The sequence below is a fragment of the Typha angustifolia genome, chromosome 5, assembly GCF_048772165.1.
Source record: "Typha angustifolia cultivar Huaian chromosome 5, ASM4877216v1, whole genome shotgun sequence".
NCBI lineage: Eukaryota > Viridiplantae > Streptophyta > Magnoliopsida > Poales > Typhaceae > Typha > Typha angustifolia.
Genome location: NC_133243.1, coordinates 8298776 through 8325136, shown reverse-complemented (window position 1 = coordinate 8325136; position 26361 = coordinate 8298776). Strand labels below are relative to the sequence as shown.

At 41.3% G+C, this 26361-nt stretch overlaps 8 protein-coding genes across 10 annotated transcripts; 6 read left to right on the top strand and 2 right to left on the bottom strand.

The window, feature by feature from the left end:
• The first annotated feature begins 1080 nt into the window (after positions 1-1080).
• Positions 1081-4473, top strand: LOC140760193 (plasmodesmata-located protein 7-like). Of its 3 annotated transcripts, XR_012104342.1 has the most exons (5): positions 1081-1895; positions 3075-3173; positions 3253-3500; positions 3640-3736; positions 4034-4473. XR_012104342.1 is itself a non-coding variant. In XM_073097041.1 (3 exons), exons 1-3 carry the CDS (start codon positions 1148-1150, stop codon positions 3258-3260), a joined length of 855 nt encoding a protein of 284 aa, XP_072953142.1. In that variant the 5' UTR covers positions 1081-1147; the 3' UTR covers positions 3261-3593. The 3 variants fall into 3 exon arrangements, 1 of the variants encoding a protein (XP_072953142.1); XR_012104341.1 differs by lacking the exons at positions 3640-3736; positions 4034-4473 and adding an exon at positions 3595-3611; XM_073097041.1 differs by lacking the exons at positions 3640-3736; positions 4034-4473 and having other exon boundaries at positions 3253-3593.
• Positions 4474-5289: 816 nt separating this feature from the next.
• LOC140760294 (16.0 kDa heat shock protein, peroxisomal) lies at positions 5290-6157 on the top strand. The gene is made up of 2 exons (XM_073097199.1): positions 5290-5585; positions 5662-6157. The coding sequence occupies exons 1-2, from the start codon at positions 5444-5446 to the stop codon at positions 5934-5936; spliced, it is 417 nt and encodes a 138-aa protein (XP_072953300.1). The 5' UTR covers positions 5290-5443; the 3' UTR covers positions 5937-6157.
• Positions 6158-6428: 271 nt separating this feature from the next.
• On the top strand, positions 6429-7134 carry LOC140759993 (uncharacterized). The gene has a single exon (XM_073096744.1). It carries the CDS (start codon positions 6516-6518, stop codon positions 6909-6911), a length of 396 nt encoding a protein of 131 aa, XP_072952845.1. The 5' UTR covers positions 6429-6515; the 3' UTR covers positions 6912-7134.
• Positions 7135-7285: 151 nt separating this feature from the next.
• LOC140759992 (mitochondrial metalloendopeptidase OMA1-like) lies at positions 7286-13017 on the top strand. The gene is made up of 3 exons (XM_073096743.1): positions 7286-10702; positions 10782-10933; positions 12541-13017. The coding sequence occupies exons 1-3, from the start codon at positions 9815-9817 to the stop codon at positions 12788-12790; spliced, it is 1290 nt and encodes a 429-aa protein (XP_072952844.1). The 5' UTR covers positions 7286-9814; the 3' UTR covers positions 12791-13017.
• Positions 13018-13790: 773 nt separating this feature from the next.
• On the top strand, positions 13791-14690 carry LOC140760165 (metallothionein-like protein type 2). Its single transcript, XM_073097001.1, has 3 exons — positions 13791-13926; positions 14074-14151; positions 14445-14690. The coding sequence occupies exons 1-3, from the start codon at positions 13856-13858 to the stop codon at positions 14542-14544; spliced, it is 249 nt and encodes an 82-aa protein (XP_072953102.1). The 5' UTR covers positions 13791-13855; the 3' UTR covers positions 14545-14690.
• Positions 14691-14739: 49 nt separating this feature from the next.
• LOC140760164 (glutamine synthetase nodule isozyme-like) lies at positions 14740-17488 on the bottom strand. Its single transcript, XM_073097000.1, has 13 exons — positions 17344-17488; positions 17146-17185; positions 16955-17058; positions 16808-16856; positions 16521-16627; positions 16333-16420; positions 16070-16198; positions 15875-15949; positions 15731-15784; positions 15602-15639; positions 15333-15492; positions 15173-15233; positions 14740-15055 (listed from the first exon to the last, which is right to left on the bottom strand). Exons 1-13 carry the CDS (start codon positions 17415-17417, stop codon positions 14973-14975), a joined length of 1062 nt encoding a protein of 353 aa, XP_072953101.1. The 5' UTR covers positions 17418-17488; the 3' UTR covers positions 14740-14972.
• A 2031-nt stretch (positions 17489-19519) lies between these two features.
• Positions 19520-23636, top strand: LOC140759950 (NF-X1-type zinc finger protein NFXL1). Its single transcript, XM_073096673.1, has one exon. The coding sequence runs from the start codon at positions 20055-20057 to the stop codon at positions 23382-23384; it is 3330 nt and encodes a 1109-aa protein (XP_072952774.1). The 5' UTR covers positions 19520-20054; the 3' UTR covers positions 23385-23636.
• Positions 23637-24330: 694 nt separating this feature from the next.
• Positions 24331-25509, bottom strand: LOC140759951 (uncharacterized). Its single transcript, XM_073096674.1, has 2 exons — positions 24479-25509; positions 24331-24386 (listed from the first exon to the last, which is right to left on the bottom strand). Exon 1 carries the CDS (start codon positions 25351-25353, stop codon positions 24844-24846), a length of 510 nt encoding a protein of 169 aa, XP_072952775.1. The 5' UTR covers positions 25354-25509; the 3' UTR covers positions 24331-24386; positions 24479-24843.
• Positions 25510-26361: the final 852 nt, after the last annotated feature.

The following is a 26361-nucleotide window of genomic DNA, read 5'->3' as shown; positions in this document are numbered from 1 at the left end:
TGTTACTTCTTATAGAACACGACATTAAATTAAGGAGTAAGCATTGAATAATATAACGATGAGGATGGGCCAATCTTCCAATTAACCCCCTCTGTATTTTAGCTCAATATATTCCGGAATGTTTTCAGATAAACTTGGACCACCCACAAGAGGGATTAATTGCTGGACTAAAGATTAAAAAAAGTGTCAATTTTAAGTGAAGAAGATATAATTTCACAGCTCTAGGCTCTATGAACAAAATAATAAAAGCTCACGTCACATCCTAATTGGTTATGGGTACATGATGCTAATTAATCCAATTAAAAGATTATGGGGAAAAAACTCCATATCTTGTCTTAATTTTATTAGTAGGAAACGATTAAGAGAATTCTATAGAAGGATTTGCCGGGTAAAAGATATATGTTAGGCGTTAAAAAAGATTGAAGTATACATTATCCATAGTAAAGCGTGAATAATATTTTTGATACATTTCTCCAATCAAATTTTGATAAGAAGTATATGCGAACGGTCCCCACAAATAATTATACTTCTCTTTTGTTTTATTCTCTAACTAGCTAAGTTAAGTTGTTACCCACGCTAGTGTAACAGACTTTAATTACAGTAGAGCCCTTAATACATCTAAGATATTCATTAATGAGAGGAGCTAATTCCTAGTTTATCTAATGTTCACCCCTGTCGTTGAGCATGTACATCATGAATTTGACTGTAACTAAAATGACGGAGAGTGAGTGCTCCTATTTGCCATTGAGTGAGCTTCTTTGACCAATGAATGCATCGCCAATGTTTCGGTATGTGTAGAACTACTTTGAAAAGGTTTGTTTGTCGTGGAGAAAAGGATTTTTAGGAGGGATAATTTTTTTTAAAAAAAGAAGAAGAATTTTGAGAGAAGAATAATTGAATATTGTTTGTTCCAATTATTTGAACTTTTTATTTTTATTTTTTTGGTTTCAAATCCAAGTAGCTTTTTCGAGTTTAAAATAAGAATTAAAGAATATTGCTAAAAGGATTCCACTTCACGTACCTTAAACTTTTCCTCCCATATAAATATGCATATATATCCCTTTATTTCCTTCTATTAGAACTCCTCTTCTACTTCTCCTCCTCCTCCTTCACCTTCTCCTTCTCAAGCTCCAGAAAAGAACGAGATATGACTTCTTTTCATCTCTTTTTTACTCTCCTACTAGTTCCCTTACTATCGTCGACGTCGAGGGTTATTTTGGTCGGTGGCGCCGACGACTACAACGGCTTCGTCTACGCCGGCTGCTCCCAGCCGCGATACGACGCTGGCTCCGCCTACGAGTACAGTGTCGACTCCGTCCTCACCTCCCTCACCAACGCCGCCGACTTCACCTCCTACGCCAACTTCTCCTCCCCTTCTCCGCCGATCGTGTCCGGGCTCCTCCAGTGCCGCTCCGACCTCCCCCTCTCTGCCTGCGACTCTTGCGTCCGCTCCGCCCTCTCCCAGCTTTCCACCCTCTGCCCATTCGCCGCCGGCGCCGCCGTGCAGCTCCGCGCATGCTTCATCCGCTACGGCAACGACTCCTTCCTCGGCAAGCCCGACAACACGCTCCTCTACAAGAAATGCTCCGCCGACCAGGGCAGCGGCGGAGGCGGCGGACCCGACGGATTGGTGTCCTTCATCGGGATGCGTGACGCTGCCGTCGGCTCTCTCGTCGGCGGCGCGTACCGGGTCGGCGGGGCGGGGTACGTCCAGGCCATGTCGCAGTGCGTGGGGGACCTCAGCGCCAAGGCTTGCTCCGACTGCGTGGCGACCGCGGCGGGCCAGCTCAAGGCAGCGTGCAGCTCCTCGGCGTCCGGGGAGGTCTACCTTGGGAAGTGCTACGCCAGGTACTGGTCCTACAACGGCGGCTACTCTCCCTCTCACGTCGGACACGGTAACCTCTTGCTTATCCTCATCTCCAGTTTCTTAATTTCTTCTGTCTTTTTTCTTTCTTTTCCCCTAAAAATACCCCTTTAAACAAAATCACTATTTATGTATATATATGAGTTTTAGTTTCACCATGCTATCGAATGTACGCTAAGGCATCACTCGATCAAACAATTTAACATCTTTTCATGCAACAAAAAAAGGTTGTTAAATTTTTAGGGCATATATATATATATATAAACGTGACTTTAGAGGGGTATTCACGCAAAACATAGTATATATTTTTTAGAGATATTATGGTGGACAAATAATACGTTATTTATGGAGTTGGCTGTAGACTTTTGTTGTTAGGTATAGTCTTGAAAGGTTGAGCTTATCTGGTGATGTAGATACAAAATGATAGCATATGATTCATTAGGAGACTCAAGGTTTACTTGATGAGAAAATATTAATAAGTGTGAGGAAGTTGGGATTAATATAAATAATTTGGTCTCTATCAGTCAAAAGTCAATCTTCATTAAATTTATAACCACATAACTTAAATTCGATTAATTTGAGTATAGTAGATGCAATGATCCATGGGTTACCCACCCACTGGCAGATTTTGAGCCATTCTGTTAAAATTGAATAATGCAAAACAAAACTAATGAGATAATTCTCAAGGTTAGGTGATGAGGACTTAAAATATATCTGCATACAAGCTCATTCATTTGGTACAAGCAACATTTGCACAAAAGATTTATCAATTTCTTACACGAAAAGATTAAATATATTCTTAGTATAAAATGATAATTAATTTTTTCATGGCATATAAATTATTTTTGACTTAGAAGTCTTACAAGCTGTAATGAGATGGCTATATATATATATATATATATATTTTTATCTCTAATACTTCCAAAGTTTGCCCATTAATTGATTCACTCAAATATTCGACATAGTTTGGTGGCCAACTAGCCATGCAACTTTACCCTATCTCTAGAATATCCTCATCTAAGTATAAAATATAAAAAGAAACAAGCAACTTTGGCTAAGGCCAAGTAGTAAGGACACTGGCTGGCTTATTGTAAAGCAGACCTAAAGCTAAATGAATCAAAAGTTCTTCCTTTTTAGCTTTTTGATCTTTTGAATCTTAATTACCTTTAAACATTTTGAGACTGGTTCCTTTTTTAATTTTTCCTTGTAGGAGATCAATCTGGGAAAACTCTTGCAATTATAATTGGGCTCATGGCCGGAGTTGCCCTCATAATTGTCTTCCTCTCCTTCATCAGAAGAGCTGGAAATGGTGAGGATTAAGCTTTATGCATTTGTTCTTGAATTGTTTACCTTCTCTTACCTTTTTTTGTTTATGTAATTAATTGCAGGTAAATAATAAATGGCAAATGTGGTCACTTCTCTCTTATTGGGTCTGTGGCAATTGCTCTTTGTTACTTTTACTTTACTTCTCTTTATCTTTTGGGAGATCCTTTTTGAATTGTTCATTAAAAGAAGAGGGCCCTTTTTGGAAGAGTGGAGGAGGGACTGGAAAGAAGTGATTAGAGGAGGTGCATACTTCATTGAAGTAATGGGGGAAAAAAGAGAGAAGAAAGACAAGATTCCAGCTCTACCCCACGTATGGGATGATCATTTATGTATTAATTAGCTACATATAAATTGTTTCCTTGTAATTGTTCATGGCTAAAAATAAATTATGAAACTTTCTCCAGGGTTATCAACTTATCATGTGTGCATGATGGACTTTGTCTCTTTAGGTGGTCATTTCTGAGACACATCAGTGGATGATGAGGTGGATTCATGTACATGTTGTCTAAGTTAAGGAGGGTGTGCTTTGTTTATTAGAAGCAAATGGTATCCTTCCTGCTCACCTACTCAATTATTTCAAGCTTATCACTTAACTGCAGGTAGTTATACAATTAGGAAGGTAACAGGATCAATGCTTTATGATCCCTGTGGGCCATCTTGTTTGCCAATGGGATTAAAAAAGACAATGTTTTGATATAAACCACCAACAAATATAGTTCAATTCCATTCTCCACTTGCTGGTTATTCTTCTACTAGTTTCCTAAAGCTAAAAGCTTCTGATGTAGAATAATACATTGCATTCTATCTAACCAGTATTTCTTATGATCTATTTAACCTGTGCAGTAGTAAAGCCAAGCTTTTAGCAAACTATCACTAGCAGCACTCAATGGGCTAATCAGTTAGCAGCAAGAAAGCAAAAGGATATGTGAAGCAAAAGCATAGCTTTTGATAAAAAAAAGAAGAAGAAATGGTGTGGTGGGCCTAACACCATTGTACTCCCCTTCATGATCAAGGTGTCAAAGACATTAACATAAACCAAAGTTGCAGACCACCAAATAGTTCCATAAAAGAAAGATGACACAAACTGCAAGACTACAGCAGGAGGTCACCAATCCACTTTGCTACTTTTTTTTTTAACTTTGCTGCTTTAGCTCTAGTGTTTTGACTTTTAATGTGGTGGTTGCTCCTTTTGTTCCTTTCAAATCTTAGGGAAGAAGAAGAAGGAACTAGCAAGTTCAAGCTATGTTTATCTCTAGAAGTAGCAGTAATTTATACTATTGAAGCCATTAATGCCTAGCACTCTCAATAAGGCGATGAGCCCAGAATAGCTCAAAGTTGTAGGAGGACTAACCACTCCACTTTGACTTAGTAGTAACTTTCTACAAATTAATATATAAATATATATATATATACTTTAATATTCTTTATAAAATTATAATCTAAATTTAACTCGTATAATTGCCGATTTTTATTCTCAATACCGATTTTTTGAGCCGATTCTAAAAAAAATAGTTAAAAAGATTTAATTATGCAAGCTTAACTTTCGAATTATATATTATTTTTTTTGTTAAGATTTGTTGATTGTGATAGATATTATTACTATATAATATATTATTTAATACTAAATAATTTAAATTTGATTATTTGGAGATAGACTTCTATTTAAATATGACTTATTAAATTTTATTTTAAACTATTGAGAGATATATGCAAATAAAAAAATTAATCAAAGAGATAAATTTAATTAAATTTTCATCAAGTTGATTATAAAAAACATCAATACACTTATTTTGATATATTAAGATAATATAATTATCAAAAAATAGTATGCTAAGGTAATATATTTAAAAAATAATAATTACTTATTGAACTAATACTATTTTTTAAATTTTTTTTATACTTACTCTTAGCTATCTTAACTGTTAGATCTTTATTAAATTAATTAATAGATAATTAACTCTAGATAAGCAAGAACGTTCCTATAGTCATACAGGGTACATCATACCTTGATGGATAGTGTACCTATCTGTGGCCCAGCCTACTAAACTACTATAGAAACGTTGCGTTGAGATTCACAAGCATGAGTGAATCACGAGGCTCCATGTTGGGCTTCTTCGTTACATAGCCTGGCCCAGAAGTTGTCAGATATCGGCTTCGAGAAGCTTCAATCCTCTTCCCGGCTTCTCTAGAACCTCGTTGTCTACTAAACTCCATCGAATCCCAATCCACGCACTACTCCACTACTCCAATCTAATGGCGGACGTCTTCTTCGGCAATCCGTTCCGCCGCCTCGTCTGGAGCCCTCCGGTCCTCCGCGAATGGCACGGATCCGCCGCCGGCTCCATGGACTGGATCGAGACCTCCTCCTCCCACCTCATCAAGATCAACGTCCCAGGTACAGCCCTTTTCCCCACCTCCTGCCCCCCTTCTTCATCCTCCTCTACGGTTCTACTAATGATTTTAGTTTCTAGGATTTGGGAGGGAGGAGATCAAAGTCCAGCTCGAGGAGGGCAACGTGCTTAGCATTAGAGGCGAGGCGAAGGAGGAGACCCCGAAGGATGCCGTGTGGCACGTGGCGGAGAGGGGGAAAGGGGAGTTCGCGAGGGAGGTCGCGTTGCCGGATCACGTTCGGGCGGATCAGATTAAGGCCCAGGTGGAGAATGGTGTACTCACCGTTGTGATCCCGAAGGAGCCCATCCCGGCGAAGCCCAAGCCCAGGAGTATTACCGTCTCTAGCAAGCTGTGAATCTAAGGATAGAGAATAAGAGATAGATAGATCAACTTGGGGTTAGAATAAATCGAAACGTGTGTTGTAATGCTGATGTGAAAGATTTATGTATAACTCCGAGGGCACTTCACAACTTCACCGTGCAAACATTGTTAAATCAAGAAGTTTGTGTGTAACTGAATTGAAATTAAACAAAATCTCAAGTAAATTATCTTAAACAAATAGTATTCATCATTTTATATTCCAATCTTCGCAACGAAGCAAAGTAGTGTTAGAAATTTTCTTCAGAAAGAAAAAGTTTGTTAAAATTAAACGCGTCCTTTTGACTCAAATGTTCTATCAAAATTCTCCAGCCTGCAAAAGCCCAAGCCCAAGACTTCGACGGCGGATCTGTGTACACATACCGTTACGATTCGTGCCACGTGCTGATCGGACAATGAGCCAAACGATCTGAACCCACCTACGAGGCACCGACCCCATCTTTCCCCATTAAAACTAACCGACCCTCCCTTCTTTCTCCGCTTCTCTCTCTCCCAAATCGACGACCTCTTCTCCCCTGAAGTTAGGGTTAAGCTTCACCTCGATCTCTCTCCCCCGATGGCCTTGGAGTGGGTTGTACTCGGCTACGCTGCCGGTGCCGAGGCGATCATGCTCCTCCTCCTTACTCTGCCCGGCTTCGACGGCCTCCGCCGCGGCATGATCGCGGCGGTACGCAGCGCCCTGAAGCCGATGCTTTCGGTTATCCCCTTCTGCCTCTTCCTGCTCCTGGACATCTACTGGAAGTACGAGACGCGTCCCACCTGCGATCAGGAGCACGCGTGCACGCCGGCCGAGCACCTCCGTCACCAGAAATCCATCATGAAGAGCCAGCGAAACGCCCTCCTCATCGCCGCCGCGCTGATCCTCTACTGGCTCCTCTTCTCTGTCACCTCCCTCGTCGTCCGGCTCGAGCAGCTCAACCAGCGCGTGGAGAAGCTTAAGCGCCAGGAGTGAGCCAGATCTATTGAGCGGGAGTTTCTTGAAACTCTTCCTTTACTTGCTTAGTATTGTCTCTGTTCTTGTTTGTGTTTTTGATGCGGTTGATGCGCTTTTGATCCGTATACGCTGCTTATGTGGTTCTTCTCATAAAATGAATTGATCTTGTTATGGAGGTTACTTGTGATCTGTGATTACTGACTTAATACCTATATAAGATTCTCTTTCCTTGTCTAGTGAATGGTTGAGGGATTAAAGGAATTTGCGTTTCCAATCTTATTCTTTTAGAGATCACTCTGATAGTCATACAAGGATGCCGCGGAGTCTAAACAATTGTGAATTTGCGATGTGCGTCCTTCATTCCCGATGGATGGGAGCATCATTTGATTGTTATCGTTTCGTTCATTCATTACCGTCTGGTCTTGGTTGTCCATTTTGTTTTCCTACCTGCAGAAAAGACCCGGAACTTGTTATATTGTTAAAGCCGGCATGGTTTGGGTGGATCTCTCTTACCACCATGTTTCATACTTTTTGCATCATTTTCTCTAATGTTTATCTGCATTGCGGAAATATTTATGCTTCAAGCGACGATAGTTCCTTGTATCATGCCAATAAAGGCGGAATCATTTCGGTTTTGCCTGGTGAGTGTTCAAGTTGACGTGTTAATGTATATATTACATTATGTTCAATTATAAAAGAAATACTTGCATCTTGTTTTTGTTATCCTGTGTTTTTCTCGAATGAGAAACTTAGAAGTTCGAGGTATATGTAGTAGCTGCGGCATGTTATTGAAGTGAGCATCTCTCCAATTTGACTCTCCCACAGTAACACTCAGTAAGACGGCGAGCATGTAAGATTCAAGAGAATGTACTGTATCCTTTGTGTCTATTGTGCTATTAGAAAGTACATTTGTGTTAATTTTATCAGTACTGGTGATGAATTGTAGACACATCCTTCATGATAACAAAGGGATTACCTTTACAAATGACAAATCTGTTAAAATTTTGTTGGTTGGGCTTATGTGATATTTAGTAAATTTTGTGTCCTTTATTATCTACTAGTTTGAGATGAGTGATGTTGTGCTCCATTTTCTTTATTCTTGGTTTGTCGCTTGACTATGCTGTGTGCTAGTTTCTTGATTTATAAACTGATGCTCTTCTACAAATCTTTCTATAGAATAACTTTGTTTGTCATTCGGACTGATTGTCATTATTTGGATTTTGGACGCTGGGCTGTATATCATATTTGCTAAGATAGTTGATTTCCTTTGTCCTGTTGAAGCAAAGGTACAGGAGATGCCTCTTTTTTATCCCTGTTTGTAGAATAGGAGCATGTTCTTAGATGCCCAGGTAATTCATTTACAGTTGTTGGAACAAATGGTGCTAAAAAAATTCCATGAACCTCTGAAGGGCCTTAGTTGAGAATCGGTGCTTTAATTGATATCCCAATTCTCTTTTAATCGCTTCCGTTTTATTCTTTGAACACCTTTAACAAGTTTGCGACTTTCTATTATCTTCATATGGATTTTCATCATTGATTTGCTAGCTTAACCTTTTGGACAAAAGGCTTCAGGTTATTGATGCAAAGACTTCTTCCTGTAATTGATTGTTCGCTTTTTTTTCATTGTTTTTGATATACCAAGCCATTGGAGATTTGCAGTGATTGGGGCTGCTGTGTGCAATATCGATGATATGTTCTTGGGTTTCTTCACCATGTCAATGTTGAGTGCTGTCTTCCATGTTTTCTTTGTATATCTGGCCTTTTGTTTTGTTGTTTTTGAGAAAACTGGAGAATTATCTTATATTCTCGTATGCTTCTTTTTCATGTTCCTCAATTGTTTAACTCAGTCTTAACATTCTATACTTGTTTAGCAGTAGGGCATATCATCACTTACTGAAGTTTGGTGTTAACAGGATTTTGATGTACTCCTTGTTAACCTCTGGTTATTTCGAGTTGATATACTCTCTGTTTCACTCGAATTTGAATTTCCTGTCGCGATAAGATTATTGTCATTTGGCATTTCTCACGTTTCGTTGATCAGCCCTTCTTCAATCTGCGAACACACCATATTATTATACTCGGCAAGTAATTTCAGTTTTTCTTTCAGCATTTATATAATTTTGCACGTCTTCTTTTCTAGTTCATTCACCTATGGCTTGTTGAAGAGAATGATCAGAACGCAACTAGCTGCTTTGTTTGTATCTTTTAGTTTCTTTGTTCTAGGAAAAAAAAAGGAATTGTTTTCCTATGCTAGCTATCCGCATCTCTTCCATGACCAGTCCAGCTTTCTCCATTGCTGTACTGGGTGAACTTTTCATCTATTATTTCCGGCACTAGAAGATTGTGTGCTTTCGGCAGCGTGCAAAAGAATTCGAGAATCTCTACTGCTTTGAAAGTTCACACGGACTTCTTATTTGGGCACCTCTGCATGGAGTTGCTATCTGATCACGCGAGCTTTCTTCTGCGTTTCAAATCAATGCAAAATGATTTAAATTGAACTAAAATTTCTCAATCACGCAGTATATTCACAAGTAATTAATTGCAAGGTAGACCTTCTCAAGTAGAGCTCTTAATCTTGCTCCTTTTTTTTTTTTTTTTTTGGCAACTTATTTGCTGACCTGTCAACTTACTTGCTCGCCAAGCGTTCGAAGTCTTTCGTGTCGTCCAAACTTAAGCCAGAAGAACAAAATCTTCTAGACGTGTCTACACTCCCCAGTCGACACACCACCTGCCTCAACCTCTCCCCCTCTCTCGCCGCTCGCGGGCGGTCGTCGGTTGCTCCTCTTTTTTCCACTTCCCAACCCATCCAAATAAGAACTCTCTTTCAACATCTTTGCTTATATTTAGATTTATGTATATATATCTATCTGCAAATTACCTCCTAACTTTTTCCATAATTATCGACGCAAGTACGGAACCCTATGAATTTTCTCAAGAGAGCAAGGTCTCCTCTCTCCTCCCTCCTCTTCCGCTCCAAGACCTCCGCCCAACTTAAACCCCATCCTCCTCCTCCTCTTACGAGATTTCGCCATTCTCAACCTCCGCTTCCTTATTCTCAATCCTCCGTCTTCTTCTCCCGCCGCACCTACTACGTCGCGCGCCAGCGCCCGGAGGTTTACCATTTCCGCCGCGGCCGCGGCCCCCACTGGTACCAGAACCCCCGCACCGTCGCCATCGTCGTCGTCTCCGCCGGCGGCGCCGCCGTCACGATCTACTACAGCAACCTCGAGTCTGTCCCCTACACGAAGCGCACCCACTTCGTCCTCCTCTCCCCCTCCGTCGAGCGTCAACTCGGCGAATCCCAATTCCAGCAACTCAAGTCCGCCCTCGCCGGCAAGATCCTCCCCGCCCTCCACCCTGATTCCGTCCGCGTCCGCCTTATCTCGCAGGACATCATCCGCGCTCTCCAGGTCGGCCTCCGCCGCCAGGAAGAGGGCCATCGCTGGAGCGACATCGACTACGCCAATCACCAACCGGGACAGCTCCATCCCTCCCACGACGATGCGGCGCACGAGGCGATCCTTCAATTGCACGGCGGAGGGAAGAAGGAGGGGAGCGTAGATGAAGCGTGGAGTAGCGACGATGAGATTCTTGATGATAAATGGGTGCACGAGAGTCGAAAGGAAGGCGAAGCGAAGGGGTCTCAGGTGGCGACGAGGCATTTAGATAGGTTGAATTGGGAGGTCCTTGTGGTTAGAGACGACACCGTGAATGCTTTCTGCCTTCCCGGAGGTAAGATCGTCGTGTTCACGGGGTTGCTCGATCATTTTAGGACGGATGCGGAGATCGCGACAGTCATCGGTCATGAGGTAATCTTTCCTGCAAGAAATCCTCTTTTCTGATGTGTGGGTGACCTTGGAGTAAGTTTTTTAAGGAATTGGATTGTAGGTTGGGCACTGTGTTGCGCGGCATGCGGCGGAGATGATCACAAAGAACTTGTGGTTTACTATTCTGCAGGTGTTGGTTCTGCAGTTTGTTTACATGCCAGATCTTATCAATGCAATGTCAAATCTTTTGCTTCGACTTCCTTTCTCACGAAGGTATGCTGGGGATACTGATGGAATGGTAGATTTCTATCCTGAATATAATGAGGCCCTGAACTTTGCTGATATTAATATGCTTCAGTTAGGATATCCTAATATTTGCCCAAGGATTTTACTGCATAGACATGGTAGAATCTTTGCTAATTTGTTATCTTGATTCCTGAAGAAAAAGTGAAGTTAGACATATGCTGAATTGAATCTTCTAACAGCACCACATTATGATATGGTGGACTGCTGACCTAAGTAATCAGTTGATTGCCATTAATCCTTTTTCCTCCTTTACACTTTGCTTTCTCCTATGACTTTGAGTTGAGCAGGATCAGTTTTCTGCTCTAGTTTCTTTGATTCCCTCTTGCTTCCCCTACTGTTCTAGTTTGTAATATCAATTCTCCAGATTATCTTCACAGAAATTTGAAACAGGTCTGTTCTCCCTAGGCCTAGGTTGTTTTATCAACTAATGTATCCAACATGTACTATGTCAACAAGGAGAGTAAGATTGCAGGAAGAATTACATGGTCAGCAATGCCAAAATCATACTGATCTAAGATGAATTAAATTCCAAACTAATGATTTGAATAACAAAGAATGTGACGAGTGATGGTTGTATTGTAAAATAGGGTGTAAGAAAATGAGGTCTAGGATGAACTCCCATGAATTTAAGTTATGATATTTTAGTTTAGTAAATGTCATCAAAAGAAATGGTGAATCTCAGTGTCAGAAACTGAAATCAGTGTCAATTTAGCTCTCCTTTTTATGGGATAGGAAAACCTTTTTTTAGTTCCACATGCATTCTTTGCTAGAACCGAGACAGTGAGAACTTATTCTTGGTTGGGAATCCTATTTGTGCAACATATTGGTGGCTTTGGTAGCAAGTAGGAGACATTTAAACCTGCTTTTCTTTAGAATATATTCTTCATCCTATGAGTGGAATTGGAAAATTTAATTGATATACATGATTTTGCTGGTCATGGAAGTTACCTTGTCAGAAGTGCAGGAGTGCTAGCAAGCATTGGAAGCTTGTAGATGGTTATGACTTATGAAGGATATACATTGCTAGACAAATGAAGGTTATCTAGTCCCTGTGGCATATGTCTCCACGCAAACTACATACTACTACCTATTTGCCAATGAAATTAAAACTCCTCATCTTGCGATGAACCACTTATGATACTTTAAAGCTAAGTTATTTCGATGAGGATAAACCGCTGCCATCAATGAATGAGGAGCCCAAGTTGCTTTGCTTTATCACAAAAGAACACTACTGACATATTTAAGATGATAGCTCTGTTGATCTTTTTGGTACTTTTTACTGAGTATTCCATTATAGTTCATACTGCCTATCTGTCGGTCTGAATTTGAATACTTCTAAGCTGTAGCCTATTCTCTCCCATGGTACATTGACATGGCTCAGTTTTTAAGTTTGCGTCAATCCACTAGTAAGTGTTGCTGCCTGTGCTCCAACTCTCTTATTACATTGCTGGCTCTCTAGTTGGTGTGCGATAGGTGATGAATGTTCCCTAATTACTGCCATAGAATTTCTCTGTTGACATTAACATTTCTTTTGATTCTTTATCATTCAGTATTAAATCATGTTTTAATTCCAGGATGGAAATGGAGGCAGATCACATTGGACTCTTGTTACTCGCAGCAGCTGGATATGATCCCCGTGTGGCCCCAATGGTGTACGAGAAACTGGGAAAGATCACTGGTGATTCAGCTCTAAATAACTACCTTTCGACTCATCCATCAAGCAAGAAGAGAGCACAGTTATTATCTCAAGGTCGAGCCATGGAAGAAGCGCTGCAAATTTATGGAGAATCTCTTGCCGGCCGTGGTATTGAGGGCTTCCTCTAGCAATAATATTGCTTTGGGACAAATAGAACTTCCAGAATGTTGTCATACTCTGCTGCATAGTATTGTACCGCCTATTCAGCTTCATGAACATGGTAGAGCCCAAAGTGGGGAAGGCAATTGGCTTCCCTACCCTTCTTGAATTTTTTCCTTAATATATTACCAAGATCCTAATTATGAATTTTAATAAGAGATACACTCGGACTATACAATCTTTCTGAAATTTTTCTTTGCGATACATAACCATGAATTATAAAATATATTTTAATTTTTTTTGTTATTAAGTTTTTGTTTATCTACTCTTATACTTTAGAAAAAATATGCACTGTAATTATAAATAGTAGATGGATACTTTGGCCTGTTCATCGTTTTTGGCTAAGACATCACACGGTGAAACCTGCGTGCGGATGTCCCTAAATGAACAATTTATTTGGTTCTTTCAATCTGAAATTTCTCTAATTAATCAAATGTAAGTAGATGGTAGTTTGATGGAAAGCTATGGTAATATACATATAAATGAACAAAGTCTACATTCTTCACTAATTTATTAACTATTAGGCATCAGGCTTTTTATTAATGGTGGCCCCTTAGCGTGTCTCGTCCACTGTTTGTGAGTTGTGATTGCATGAGCTAGATTCCATCCATCCATATATTAATATATATATATGCCTAGCAATCCAACGAACGGCTCAAATCGTGAAACTTTTCTCTATGAGCAGTTCTTTTACATGTATGAACCAATGAAGAATGAAATGGAATTTTATTTCTTTTTCTATTTTTTTAAAAAAGAAAACGAAGAAATTCTTGCTCGAATCTTAGCTTTTGCCTTTCGAAGAGGCGTCAAATGCAATCCTGCACTTCCAATGGTTTGCATAATTTCGTACGATTTCATAGATGCTCACACGTGTACGGTTGGTAATTAATCTTCTCTCCTTCCCCCCCCCCCCCCCCCCCCCCCCCTTCCCTTCTTCTTATAAATACGTAACATTGGCCATCGATATTTATCCGCACATACTCTCGTAATATATTATTTCTCGAGAAGATCTTCAACTTGTTAGAGGGAAGAAGATGTCTTCTTGCTGTGGAGGGAAGTGCTCTTGCTGTGCTTCTGGCTGCAACTGCGGCAATGGCTGCGGGGGGTACAAATAATAATAATCCCTTCTCACTACCAATTAATTTTTTTCATTTTAACCCCCCACCTCTCATTTGTCAATTTACAAAAACCCACCTCCTATTTAGTGATATTTCAAAAGAATTTTAATATTTTTTTTTCACTTTGAATCCAGATGCAAGATGTACCCTGACTTAGTTGGAGAGGGAAGCACCACTTCTCGGACTATGATACTCCTTGCTGCAACCAAGGGGTAATTTTTACTACATTCTTCACAATATCATTATTGCACAGAAATCATTAAGCTCTTTATAAATGTCATTTTGTGCTTATGTAAACTGCTTAAGATGATTCAAAATCTATTTATATTTTGTGATGCCATAATACAAGAAAACTAACTATAATGAGTTTTCTGAAAGAGAGAGAGGCATTTCTCGAAGTCAATCGGTCTCTCATGGATGTAGAAAAAATAAATATCTATGTTATTAGTATCACTCAAATTGTTCTTTGAAGTATATGATACAAAACTTAGGTTAATTTTTGCAGGCATTTTGAAGGGATTGAGATGGCATCTGAGGCAGAGAATGGAGGTTGTGGCTGCAAGTGTGGATCCAACTGCAACTGTGCTTCCTGTGGCTGCAAGTGAGACATAGCAGATCTGTGGAAGGATCATATCCTATATATCATCTTGTCTAATTTAATGTCTTATAGGATATGATGTTCTACTTCCAAGGGTCTTATTGTGATGAAATATCTAAAATAAATGAAGGCTGAGCAGGCTTGATTTCATTATGAAGGTTACTTATATCATGTACCTTGTTCTTCACAGTGGCACTGAATATAACATCAAGACAATCTTTGAGAGGTAATAATAATACATCATAATATCAGCACATTATTTGAGTACAAAAAAGCCGAAAGGCGAGGGAGAGAAATCAATCAGATTACAAGTGAAAATCAACATGTAAATTTAAGACAATTAACACAGCAGTTGAAGTTTTTATGACACAATTCCAAGCCTCACAATTGACAGATCCCAGAGAAACTTTAACAAGAACCAACGAAGAGCTGCTTTCAGAGGATGGTAGTTTCAGCAATCATGGAAGTGACAACATAGGGATCCATGTTTGAAGCCGGCCTCCGGTCTTCAAAGTAACCTGAATTGCAAAGAATTTTTTTTTTCTTTTTTGTCAGCATGAGATAGAATGAAGAAGATATAGTTAGATGCAATAAGTTAACTATGTATGTAGCTGATAACAAGAGTAGACTGCAACCTTTGCCATTCTTCTCGGTGTCACGGCCTACACGAACCGATGCCCCACGGTTTGCGACTCCCTGCAAGCCAAGAGAAATAAGTTCTGATATAGATGAAGCTTTTCTCACATTTGATTGTTTACAACTTTTTTTTTTTTTGTAATTGTGAGATGCACATACCCAAACAAAGGTATTGATATCAGCAGTCTCGTGTCGGCCGGTGAGACGCCGTTCATTTCCTTCACCGTAAGCGGCAATGTGCTCCTTGTGCTTCAGTTCAAGCTTGCTGATAGCCTTCTTTATGACTTCATAGCCTCCATCATTTCTCATGGATTTAGTGCTGAAATCAACAGCATATCAGAAACAAGGTAGATGAACAAAGAACCAACCTTGAATACTGAAAGTTGATTTTTTTTTAAAAATTATAGAGAAGGCTTCAATTATGTTACCTATAATTACAGTGAGCACCAGCACCATTCCAATCTCCCTAGTAACATCAGAAAGCAAGAACAATTATAAACACTATAGAATTGACAAGATATAAAAGATTAAGATACTGTAAAGGAAAAAGTAATAACCTGAATTGGCTTTGGGTCAAGTGAAAGAACAACACCAGCAATCTCAGTGATCCTCTGAATTTTGAATCAGAAATTAAGTATAAATTACCGCGAATAAATAGTCGCCTAATTTTTATTCAAATTATTCGAGCCTTTCTCAAGTACCTCAAGAATGTAACGAGCAATCCACAACTCATCACCAGCAGAGATGCCAACAGAGGGACCAACTTGGAACTCCCACTGTTAAGGTAGCAATCACATATTTAATATTGCTTCGCAAATTTCTTCTGAACAAGATAAAATTACTTCCAGGGAAGAATTAATTGCACCCAAAAAACAAAAGATTTCTATCCATATTACCTGGCCTGGCATGACCTCTCCATTGATGCCACTGATGTTAATTCCTGCATACAGACAGGCTTTGTAGTGGGCATCAACTATATCTCGGCCAAAGGCCTTATCTGCACCTGCGGCGCAATAATAGGGGCCCTGGTATATACAGTTTTTTTTTGGTTATTAGATCAATCATAAAAGAGTTAAGCTAAAGATATAATTGATCGAAATGAAACTCGAGAAAAAACTAATGAAATCAAGCAACATTAATTCATATGAGAAGGCATTACCTGAGGACCAGGGAAGCCACCAACAGGCCATCCAAGGGGCCAGTTGACATCTTTCTGCAGGAGGGTGTACTCCTGCTCTATTCCATACCTAGTATTTGTTTGCGAAAAATGATCAGAACTTTACAAAAGTATCAAACAACATTCAGAAAGGATCTTATTGCATAGTAATATCCATATGTGATGTATACCAAGTTTCTTCAGCAGCAACAGCAGGATTGCTAAAAATCTTGGCAGCATTGTATCTTTTGTTGCTTGGAATTGGCTTTCCCTCTGGAGTATAGCAGTCACACATGACCTATATTCATATCAATAGATTGGTTAGATAATCCAATTGGAATTTTCAGTAAGAATGGCGTTCGAGATTTTGATGTCAGATCATCTGAACTAGTACAAAAAATATATGCCACTGTGAACTACTGAAAATTCGAAATAAATATGCTGCGAAAACTAAATGATCTCAAGAACAGAAACTTACAAGGATATTGTTTCCCCTCCTGAATGGATCCTTGAAAATGGCTTGGGGACTGAAGTCAAAAGAAACAAGTAATAGTAAGTGCACATAGATATCAAAAGGAAGGATAGATGAAGACCATAACACAAGAGAAGGCTTCATGATACTTACTACAAGATCACCTCACTGTCCTCCCCAGGAGCTTGGCCAGTGCTAGAACCATCATAGTTCCATTTTGGCAATTTACTAGGATCCGTGACAGGCCCAGAAAGAGTCTAATTTATATAAGACGAGCATAGTAAATTCACAAATCAAACTAGAAAAATAATCATGGAAAAAGAGAAAACTTTCTCAAGTTTTACCCTCGCTTTGCTTCGGATATCCACACCAGACCCACCAATCCTGACACACACAACAAGAAGAGAAGAGAATTATTTTTTTTTCCCTACATGATCCAATGAGCATTTGCAAGTAAAGGAGAAGAAGAACATGGAACGATTGCATCGTTATAGATAAGAGAAAAGATTGAGATTAATAAGAAGGAGAAGAGAAGAACTCACCATACGTATTCGGCTATAATCTTCTCCGTGGTTTCAGAAAGGTTGAGGTTGATGAGATCGGTGAGGAGAGACATGGCTGCTACTGAGGAAATATGCAACGAAGTCCCTCCCTTGTACACAAATACTAATGCAAGTGAGGAGGAGAAGAGGAGATAACAGTGCGTTTATATAAGCAGAGAGGGTTTGGCTTTGGCAATTAAAATCTTTCAGAGATGAACAAAGTTGGCAATACGTACATACCCACAGAGACTTGGTAGATTAAAAATAAAATTAAAATGAGTTTAGTCGTCTCTTAAGTCTTAATCTAAATCTCTCAGCGGGACCCCCACAGGCTAGCTAATAGAATCGTGCATGAGTGGGCCCACGTAAGCAGATTCTCCCCCCGCACGATACCCTCAGTTTGTCAACCATTTTGAGGGTTATAAATAAATAAATAAATAAATAAATAAATATTTGTCAAACATTTTGAGGGTTTAAATTTAAAAGAAAATGTTTGTCAACCATTCTGAGGGTTTATTTTAATTTCTTCTGAGGTCTTAGTTGAAAAAAAGAACCAAAAACATCTTCCTGAATCTCACGTCTCTGGTGTACATGAATCTGCGCATTTGGTGATGACTTATTCAAGATACCATATTTAATAATAATAATATAATAATAATAAAAGATAGGGATCGTCATGAAAAATAATTTCAACCACGCAATTAACGGACGGTGCATTTCAAATTCTTGCATCATCAAATTTTAGATATAAAAATATAAATTATTTATTCTACAAAAAAAATATTAAAATAAAAATCTCTTACGGACCGTTGTTTTCCACATAATTATTATATATATATATATATATTTTGTATAAATAAACAATGCAAATGAAAAAAATTACGTTAAAAAATGATTAATTTGCAAATAAGAAATGCAAATAATTTAGATGGATAAATATACATCAAGCTTAAGCTTGTATATGATTTAATTCAAGGATCGTTAATAGAAAAAATAAAACTAGTGTATGTCTAAGAAGAACCTTCATCTAACAACTCAATAATTCGTCACCTTAGGATCACACATCCAAATAATTCTATTTATACTATTTCTCTCAAGTTTTTTATTTTATTTTATTTTATTTTTTGGTTATATTGCACAATTAAAATATAAAAACTACGACCTTCTTAGACAATAATAAAGAATTCTTTAAATGAAAAATGATGTTCTGGTTGTTGCCAACTAAGTTACGCAAAGAATAATAATAATAATAATAATAAGTTTCTTTGTTGGCATTAGAATCTCAGGACATGCAAATTAGTGCACGTAATGAGTTTGCACTTTAATCTATTCTTTTCCGGCCATATATTCTATTAATTATTTTCCATCATCCAGTAGAGACCGAGTGATATATATTCCACATCTCATCTACCAAATATGAATCCAAAATTTCTTCAATTCTCTTCCACCACCCTGTTACAAAAATTGGTTCAATACATAGAATCATGTTCTTGTACATTGTCTCTCTCTCTCTCTCTCTCTCTCTCTCTCTCTCTCTCTCTATATATATATATATATATGTATGTTTTGGGTCGATGCATCCCGGAGAGGGGTTTACTCTGGTGGTATTGAGCTGTTCGTGTTCAGCGATCTTCTTCTCAAAGTGCTCTCATGGGCAAAGTTCTTCGCCCTTCTCTTAGGTCTTAAAAAGACTTAATATATACTGACAGGCTCTCTGGGCGGTGTTTTATTTAGGTTCCTTGCTTGACAGCACTCTATATAATAGCAATGAGAAGCAGACTTAATTGTAATATTAAACTACAAACACTAAAGAAAGGAAAAGGAGAGAGAGTGAGATGAAGCCGAAGCCATGACTCCATGAGCAACACGAACAAATACAAGTTCTCTCAAATCCCCAACCATGCAACAAAGCAAAACTTCAACAAAACATAGATAACCTAAACTTTAGGCATGAATTACAAAGCAGCGACGGAGTGGGAGAGCCTCTCTAGTCTCTCTAGTCGATGTAAGGGGAGAGAATATGCCAAACCCTGCTTCGTTCTAATAATATAGATCCAGGTTGGTCTTTAGAAATTAGAATCAATCTGTGATGGTGGAATGGGCTATATAAAAAAGCCCAAATTTGCAAGAGAATGAATGAAACTCCCAAGGGCCAAGATGTAAAAGATCGTGAATGGGCCAAAGCCCAAAGCCCATGCATTTTCAATTAAATCCTTTTGTTTTCGTTAAATAGTAGATCCTTGGGAAACAAGCAACCCTTTAAAGTAAAGAAAAAAAATGTATAGGGTTCAAATTGGAAGATATGGAGAGGCAACCTTATAAGAAAGGGTGTGAAGTGGCATTTATCCGTACTACTATTCTGGTCTGGCCATAGGGACCGACTCCGAGTCACCGACCTTCCGAATCGATTGCGTCTTCTCCAAGCCTACTCCTCTCATTCCATTTATATATATAGATATCGTTTTCTCTCACCTTATTATCTCACCACTCCTCCTTTCTCGAACAAGAAAGGATATAGAATATATAACAGTCCCTCTTCCTCATCCCCCTCTATTGGGTTAGGGTTAGGGTTTCGATCTCTCCCTCTCTCCCTCTCTCCCTCTCCCTCTCTCTTCCTCATCTGCTCAATCGGGGTTAGAGTTACTTTTCCGATCTTTGAGACGGGATCAGAGACCGGTGATTTCGCTGGATCTTTGCAGCCTCATCTAATCATGCAGCCGGTCGTCTCCGAGATCTCCCACGCCCGCCATGACCGTAGAACAAGATCCACCTCTTCCGCCGGCGCAGTCGACCGTCCTCCACATCGTGCCGCCGGCGCCAACCGCCGGGAGTGGGTCCCGCGCGGATCCACCCATGCCCCCTCCCCTGCCGCCGTTCCGACTACCGGTCGGAACCCGAACCCGACACCGACACCGACACCGTCACCGTCACCGATACCGAACCTGAATCCTAACCCCTCTCGCCATCGTCACCGGCATCGCCGCCCGGCGCCGGCTCCTAAGCCCGAGCAGGAGGAAGGAGAGGGAGGATATCTTGATCCGACGGCGGGGATACCACAGCTGGTGCAGGAGATCCAGGACAAGCTCTCCCGTGGCGCCGTGGAGTGCATGATTTGCTACGACATGGTACGGCGATCGGCCTCGATCTGGTCGTGCGGGAGCTGCTTCTCCATCTTCCACCTCCACTGCATCCGCAAGTGGGCCCGCTCCCCCACCTCCGCAGAGAACCCCGGAGTCGCGGCATCTGAATCCGGTGGCAGCGGGTGGCGTTGTCCTGGGTGCCAATCTGTGCAAGACGTCGCAGCCAAAGACCTCTCCTATACATGTTTCTGCGGCCGCCGGCGGGATCCTCCCAATGATTTCTTCATCACGCCGCATTCTTGCGGCGAGCCATGCGGGAAACCTCTCGGTGGAAGCCAACCACAAGATTTTGGTAATGGCGACGACCGGTGCCCTCACTCGTGCGTGCTCCAGTGCCACCCCGGTCCATGCCCGCCTTGCAAGGCGTTTTCTCCAAGCCTACCTTGCCCTTGCGGTAAGAAAACCTTTGTGCGGAGGTGTGCTGATAGAAGCAGTCTGCTGTCTTGCGGCTTGCAATGCAATCGGCTGCTCTCTTGCGGCCGCCACCGCTGCGTCGACATTTGCCACTCTGGTCCCTGCCGGCCCTGCCAGGTTCTTGTTGGTGCCTCTTGCTTTTGCATGAAGAAGAGCGAGATGGTTCTTTGCGGAGACATGTCTGTCAAAGGCAAGTTAGATGGGATAGATGGAGTCTTCTCGTGTAATTCCATTTGTGGGCGGCCGCTTCTTTGTGGCAACCATTTCTGCAAAGAGATTTGCCATCCAGGGCCTTGCGGGGAGTGCGAGTCATTGCCTGGGAAGATCAAGACTTGCCATTGTGGAAAGACTACTTTGTTGAAGCAACGGGAGAGTTGCTTGGATCCAATAGATACGTGTTCTGGAGTTTGTGGAAAGGTCCTTCCTTGCGGCATTCATCAGTGCAAGGAGACTTGCCATGAAGGGGATTGCGCTCCTTGTCTGGTTCGCGTCCAACAGAAATGTCGCTGTGGGTCGTCCAGCCGGACGGTGGAGTGCCATAAGGTTTCAGAGAAGGATGGATTCCTCTGCGATAAGCCTTGTGGCCGCAAGAAGAGCTGTGGGCGGCACCGGTGCAGCGAGCACTGCTGTCCATTATCTAGATTCTCTGGGCAGCTTGCAGAAGGTGGTTGGGATCCTCACGTTTGCTTGATGGCTTGTGGGAAGAAGCTTAGGTGTGGGCAGCATTCATGCCAGTTACTATGTCATAGTGGCCACTGCCCACCTTGCATTGAGACCATCTTCACTGATCTAACCTGTGCTTGCGGCAAGACATCTATTCCGCCGCCTCTCCCCTGCGGCACTCCTACCCCGTCGTGCTCCCATTCATGCTTGGTTCCCCAACAATGCGGGCACGCTGCCTCACACACCTGCCATTTCGGGGATTGCCCGCCGTGTACTGTTCCGGTGGTGAAGGAATGCGTTGGAGGGCATGTCCTGCTGAGGAACATACCTTGCGGTTCGAAAGATATACGCTGCAACCACCTCTGTGGGAAGACACGGCAATGTGGTATGCATGCTTGTGCTAAGATTTGCCATCCTCCTCCCTGTGATCCATCATGCGCTTCAGAGGATTCTACCTCTGCCTCTGGGGTGAAGGCTTCATGTGGGCAGGGCTGTGGTGCCCCTAGGAGGGATTGCAAGCACACCTGCACTGCTCCATGTCATCCTTCGTCTCCTTGTCCCGACCTGAGATGCGACTCCCCTGTTACAATCACTTGTTCTTGTGGTCGAATCACAGCAACCGTCCCTTGCAGCGCCGGAGGCATCACTAGTGGGTTCAATGCAGATTCAATATTTGAATCCTCTATAATTCCGAAGTTGCCGGTTCCGCTGCAACCGTTGGAAGTAAATGGGACGAAGCTTCCTCTTGGACAGAGGAAGCTTGCCTGCGACGAGGAATGTGGAAAGCTAGAGAGGAAAAGAGTCCTCGCTGACGCATTCGACATTACTCCACCCAATCTGGATGCTTTGCATTTTGGGGAGAATTCAGCTGCATCAGATTTGCTCGGCGATCTTTTTCGGAGGGAACCAAAGTGGGTTTTGGCCGTAGAGGAGAGATGCAAGTTCCTGGTGCTTGGAAAGGCAAAAGGAGGTAGTGGAAGTAACCTGAAAGTCCACGTCTTCTGCCTTATGATGAAGGAGAAGAGGGACGCTGTTAGGCACATAGCAGAAAGATGGAAGCTCTCAATTCATTCTGCAGGTTGGGAGCCCAAGCGATTTGTAGTAGTTCATGTTACACCCAAGTCCAAACCACCGGCTCGAATCCTGGGTGCCAAGCCTGGCACTCCTGTGACGGCTCCCCATCCCCTACCCTTTGATCCTTTGGTTGACATGGATCCCAGGCTGGTTGTTGCGATGCTTGATTTGCCACGGGATGCCGACGTGAGTGCTTTGGTCCTGCGGTTTGGCGGGGAATGTGAACTGGTCTGGTTGAATGATAAGAATGCTTTAGCTGTTTTCAGTGATCCGGTCAGGGCGGCTACCGCCCTAAGGCGACTGGATCACGGGTCGGCTTACCAGGGGGCAGTAGTTGTTGTCATCCAGAATGGCGGCGGGGCATCGGTTCCTTCGTCAAACAATGCATGGGGTCTGGGGCCTAAAGATGGAGTGGCTGCAAAGAGCAGCAATCCATGGAAAAAGGCTCTTGTCCAGGAATCAGATTCCTCATGGGGAGGACAGTGGTCCGCAGGAAGTGATGATGCCACAAGGACAGTATGGCGAGGAAATGAAGCTGCTCTGTTCTTAACATCTACAAATAGATGGAATGTTCTCGACTCAGATTCATCAATGAACTTGATGGCACCTGAACCAACCGATGATCTTAATATAATAGCTCGCGTCGAAAGCGGATCTGCAGTGGAACCAACAACCGCCGGGGTGAGTTCGTCGGGGATTAAGACGGAGACACTTGAAGAGGTGGATAACTGGGAAGATGCTTGCGAGTAAAACGTGTAGGAATTTTTGGTAGCTTACTTGAAGCTATTCATTTTTTCTTTTTGGTGTTGATATATTGTTCATAAATCATAACCAATACTGCTCAGTAGGTTTCTTTCAAAAAAAAAAAAAAAACTACTTAGTAGGTGACTAAATGAGTCCTACCAAAACGTTCCATATTATTTTTGTTCTACTACTCCTACCTTGTCAAACTTTTTTATGCCAAGGGTAAAGTATGCAAGTTGGCTGTTCTTTTGTCTTTCATTTGCTTCATTTCTCTCCTAAGTTTGGATTTCTGTCTTAAACCTTGCAAATGAATCGCTTGAAAGAGAATGTTCATAGTCGAGACTGTGGCTATCAATTAGGCAAATGTTATTGGGATCTTGATGCTAAAAATAGAGTGGAAAGTTCTCCACTTCTTCCGTCCAGAAAGGAAGAGTGAGAATAGTGCTTGGATCGATGACTCTGGGCCCCCAAATCTGGCCAAAATGATATTGCCTGGTTTAGACTCAAACAAAAAAGCCCATATAAAGTATCTATGCTGCACTTAAATTACAAAAAGGTAGCTACATTATTCAATCTTTAGCCAGCTCGCCACCCTTTTCAATCAAATCCACCTTCTCTTTCAAGATTACAACTATTTCAAAGTCAACTTAACAACCAAAAACAGCGCATTAGGATCATGGGAAGTGAGATAAATTATCGACAAAAATTCACAAACTAATCACCAACAATGAAAAACTATGAGAGTCAACAATAACAAAGCTAAATCCTAGATAGTGACAATTATGCACAATTAGTAAGCTCAAATCCTGTGAACTTAAGATTTAGAGGCAAGCAAAAAGGTACGTGTTCCTTTACTTCTCTTTTTCTTATTTTTAAGATGCTACTCTAAGTAATGAGAAATAAATGCACAGAAGGAAAACGACCTGTCATTGGACAAAGATTTCTTGCAAGGTTACGCAATTAAATTCCGAGTTCCTTTCTGGAATAAGAGACCACCACAAATTCTATCTGCTTGAAAAGAAAAATCCCAATTAAATCTCAAACCACCACTCCAAATCCACGCCAGTGAGGGAGGGAGATACCAAAGAGATACAACTCACCACTATAATCCAATCCGCCGCGCTAACATCCAAATCCTTTGTATTCAAAACTTGTCAGTTGCCACCATTTGCAGTTGCACCCAAAAGAGAACGAAGAATAAATGTTACAATTCCAAATCTTATGAATACTATCGTACTTATATACACACACACAGCTCTGCTCCTCCTCCTCCTCCTCCTCCTCCTCTTCTTCTACTTCAATTTTCTTCTTCTTTTTTTTCCAAATTTTAGCTTCGTTTCCTTCTTTCTCAATCTATCTACGGTTGTGGGGTTCTAATCACATAATGCAAACTTAGTACATCATTTTATTTTAATAACACCTCGAGTTTTAAAAGAATTACATGAAGAATACGACGATCCGAACCCTAGATGACCTCCGCCGGCTTCGTGCGGCGCCGCCCCACCACCGCCGCCGGGTTCACCGTCTCCCCCACCGATCCACATATCGCCACCGCGTGCCGCCCGAAGAACCCGCCGTTGCCACCGCTCTTCTTCCCCGATCTCTTCCCCTCCGCCGTAGGAGGCGCCGCCTCCTTCCGGCGGTCGGCGCTGCCCTTCGTGCTCGCTGATATGAGGCGCTCCAGCTCTTTGGTGATCCACTCGATCTCGTAGAGATCGAGAAGCCGCGGAGGGGTCTTATCGCTTCCGGCTGCGGCGGTGACCGTTCCGGCAGTGGCGCGGGCTTCGATCTGGTAGCGGGAGGGGCGGGGAGGGCGTTGAGAGGACCGCGATGCGACGTCGGATTCCGCGGGCGGTGGGCGGGCGTCGGGGCCGCCGGAGCCGTGCTGGTACCAGGCCCAGGCTGCCGCCTTCACTAGGGCTAGATCGTCGGATTCCGACGAGATCGAGCTCGTCCTTCTCTTCCTCCGATCCATGGACTTAGAGCTATAGAGATAGAGAGGAGAGATGGATGGGGGGTATAAATTATAGTGAGAGAGAGAGAGAGAGAGAGAGAGAGAGAGAAGGGTTTCTGTGGGAATTATGACTAGTAGTTTGGAAGAGATAGAGGGAGAGAGAGAGAGAGAGCTATATAATTAATTGATTAGTGGAGAAGCATCATTGTCTCATATAAGGGAAGATGAGAATATATATATATATATATATATATATATATATATATATATATATATATATATATATATATATATAGTGGTAAAAGTTTAATTAATTACATGAGAAGTACTTATTGGGTCGATTAGTTATTTAACTACATTCTTTAATTGATGTTTAAGACTAACCTCTTGTCACCAAATTAAAACGCATATTTATATGCCTAATGACAGATATCCGTGCTAATTAGCATGACCTTGAATTATGAGTACCAAACCCACGGATTATAATAATATATATTTCTGAAAGGACTCAAAATTAATATTTCCACTGTGCAAGGGGTTGGTGCATAAGAATAAGAATGCAAGCATCGGATAGGATAGGATAGTTATCGGCATCATTTATCCTGTCATTCATTAATTAATGCCATCAGAATTAATATATTTCTTAGTTAGAATACGATTAAACTTGTCGAATACCCAGGACTTCTCATCCGTCGTCGTCCATCCCACGATTTCTCATTTAAACACTACTTCTGTGCACGTGTTAATCATATCATCAATTCGATTAGCGTGTGAATAAATCCCAGAGTAATTAAGAATTTTGGGGTTTTATGGCAAATAACCACCTACATTTTAACCAAATTTTAAAAATCACCTCCCTTCTTTATCCTGGTTTCCTAGATTAGATGCATGGCTTGTAGAGCAAGATATTAATAAAGAGAAAAATATAGTTAGGAGACGTGGTCAACTCAACTAAGATGCAATAAAAACTATCTTATTCTCATAATAAATTAATAGAACTCTAAAGTCTCCAACTCAACTTCTCACCTT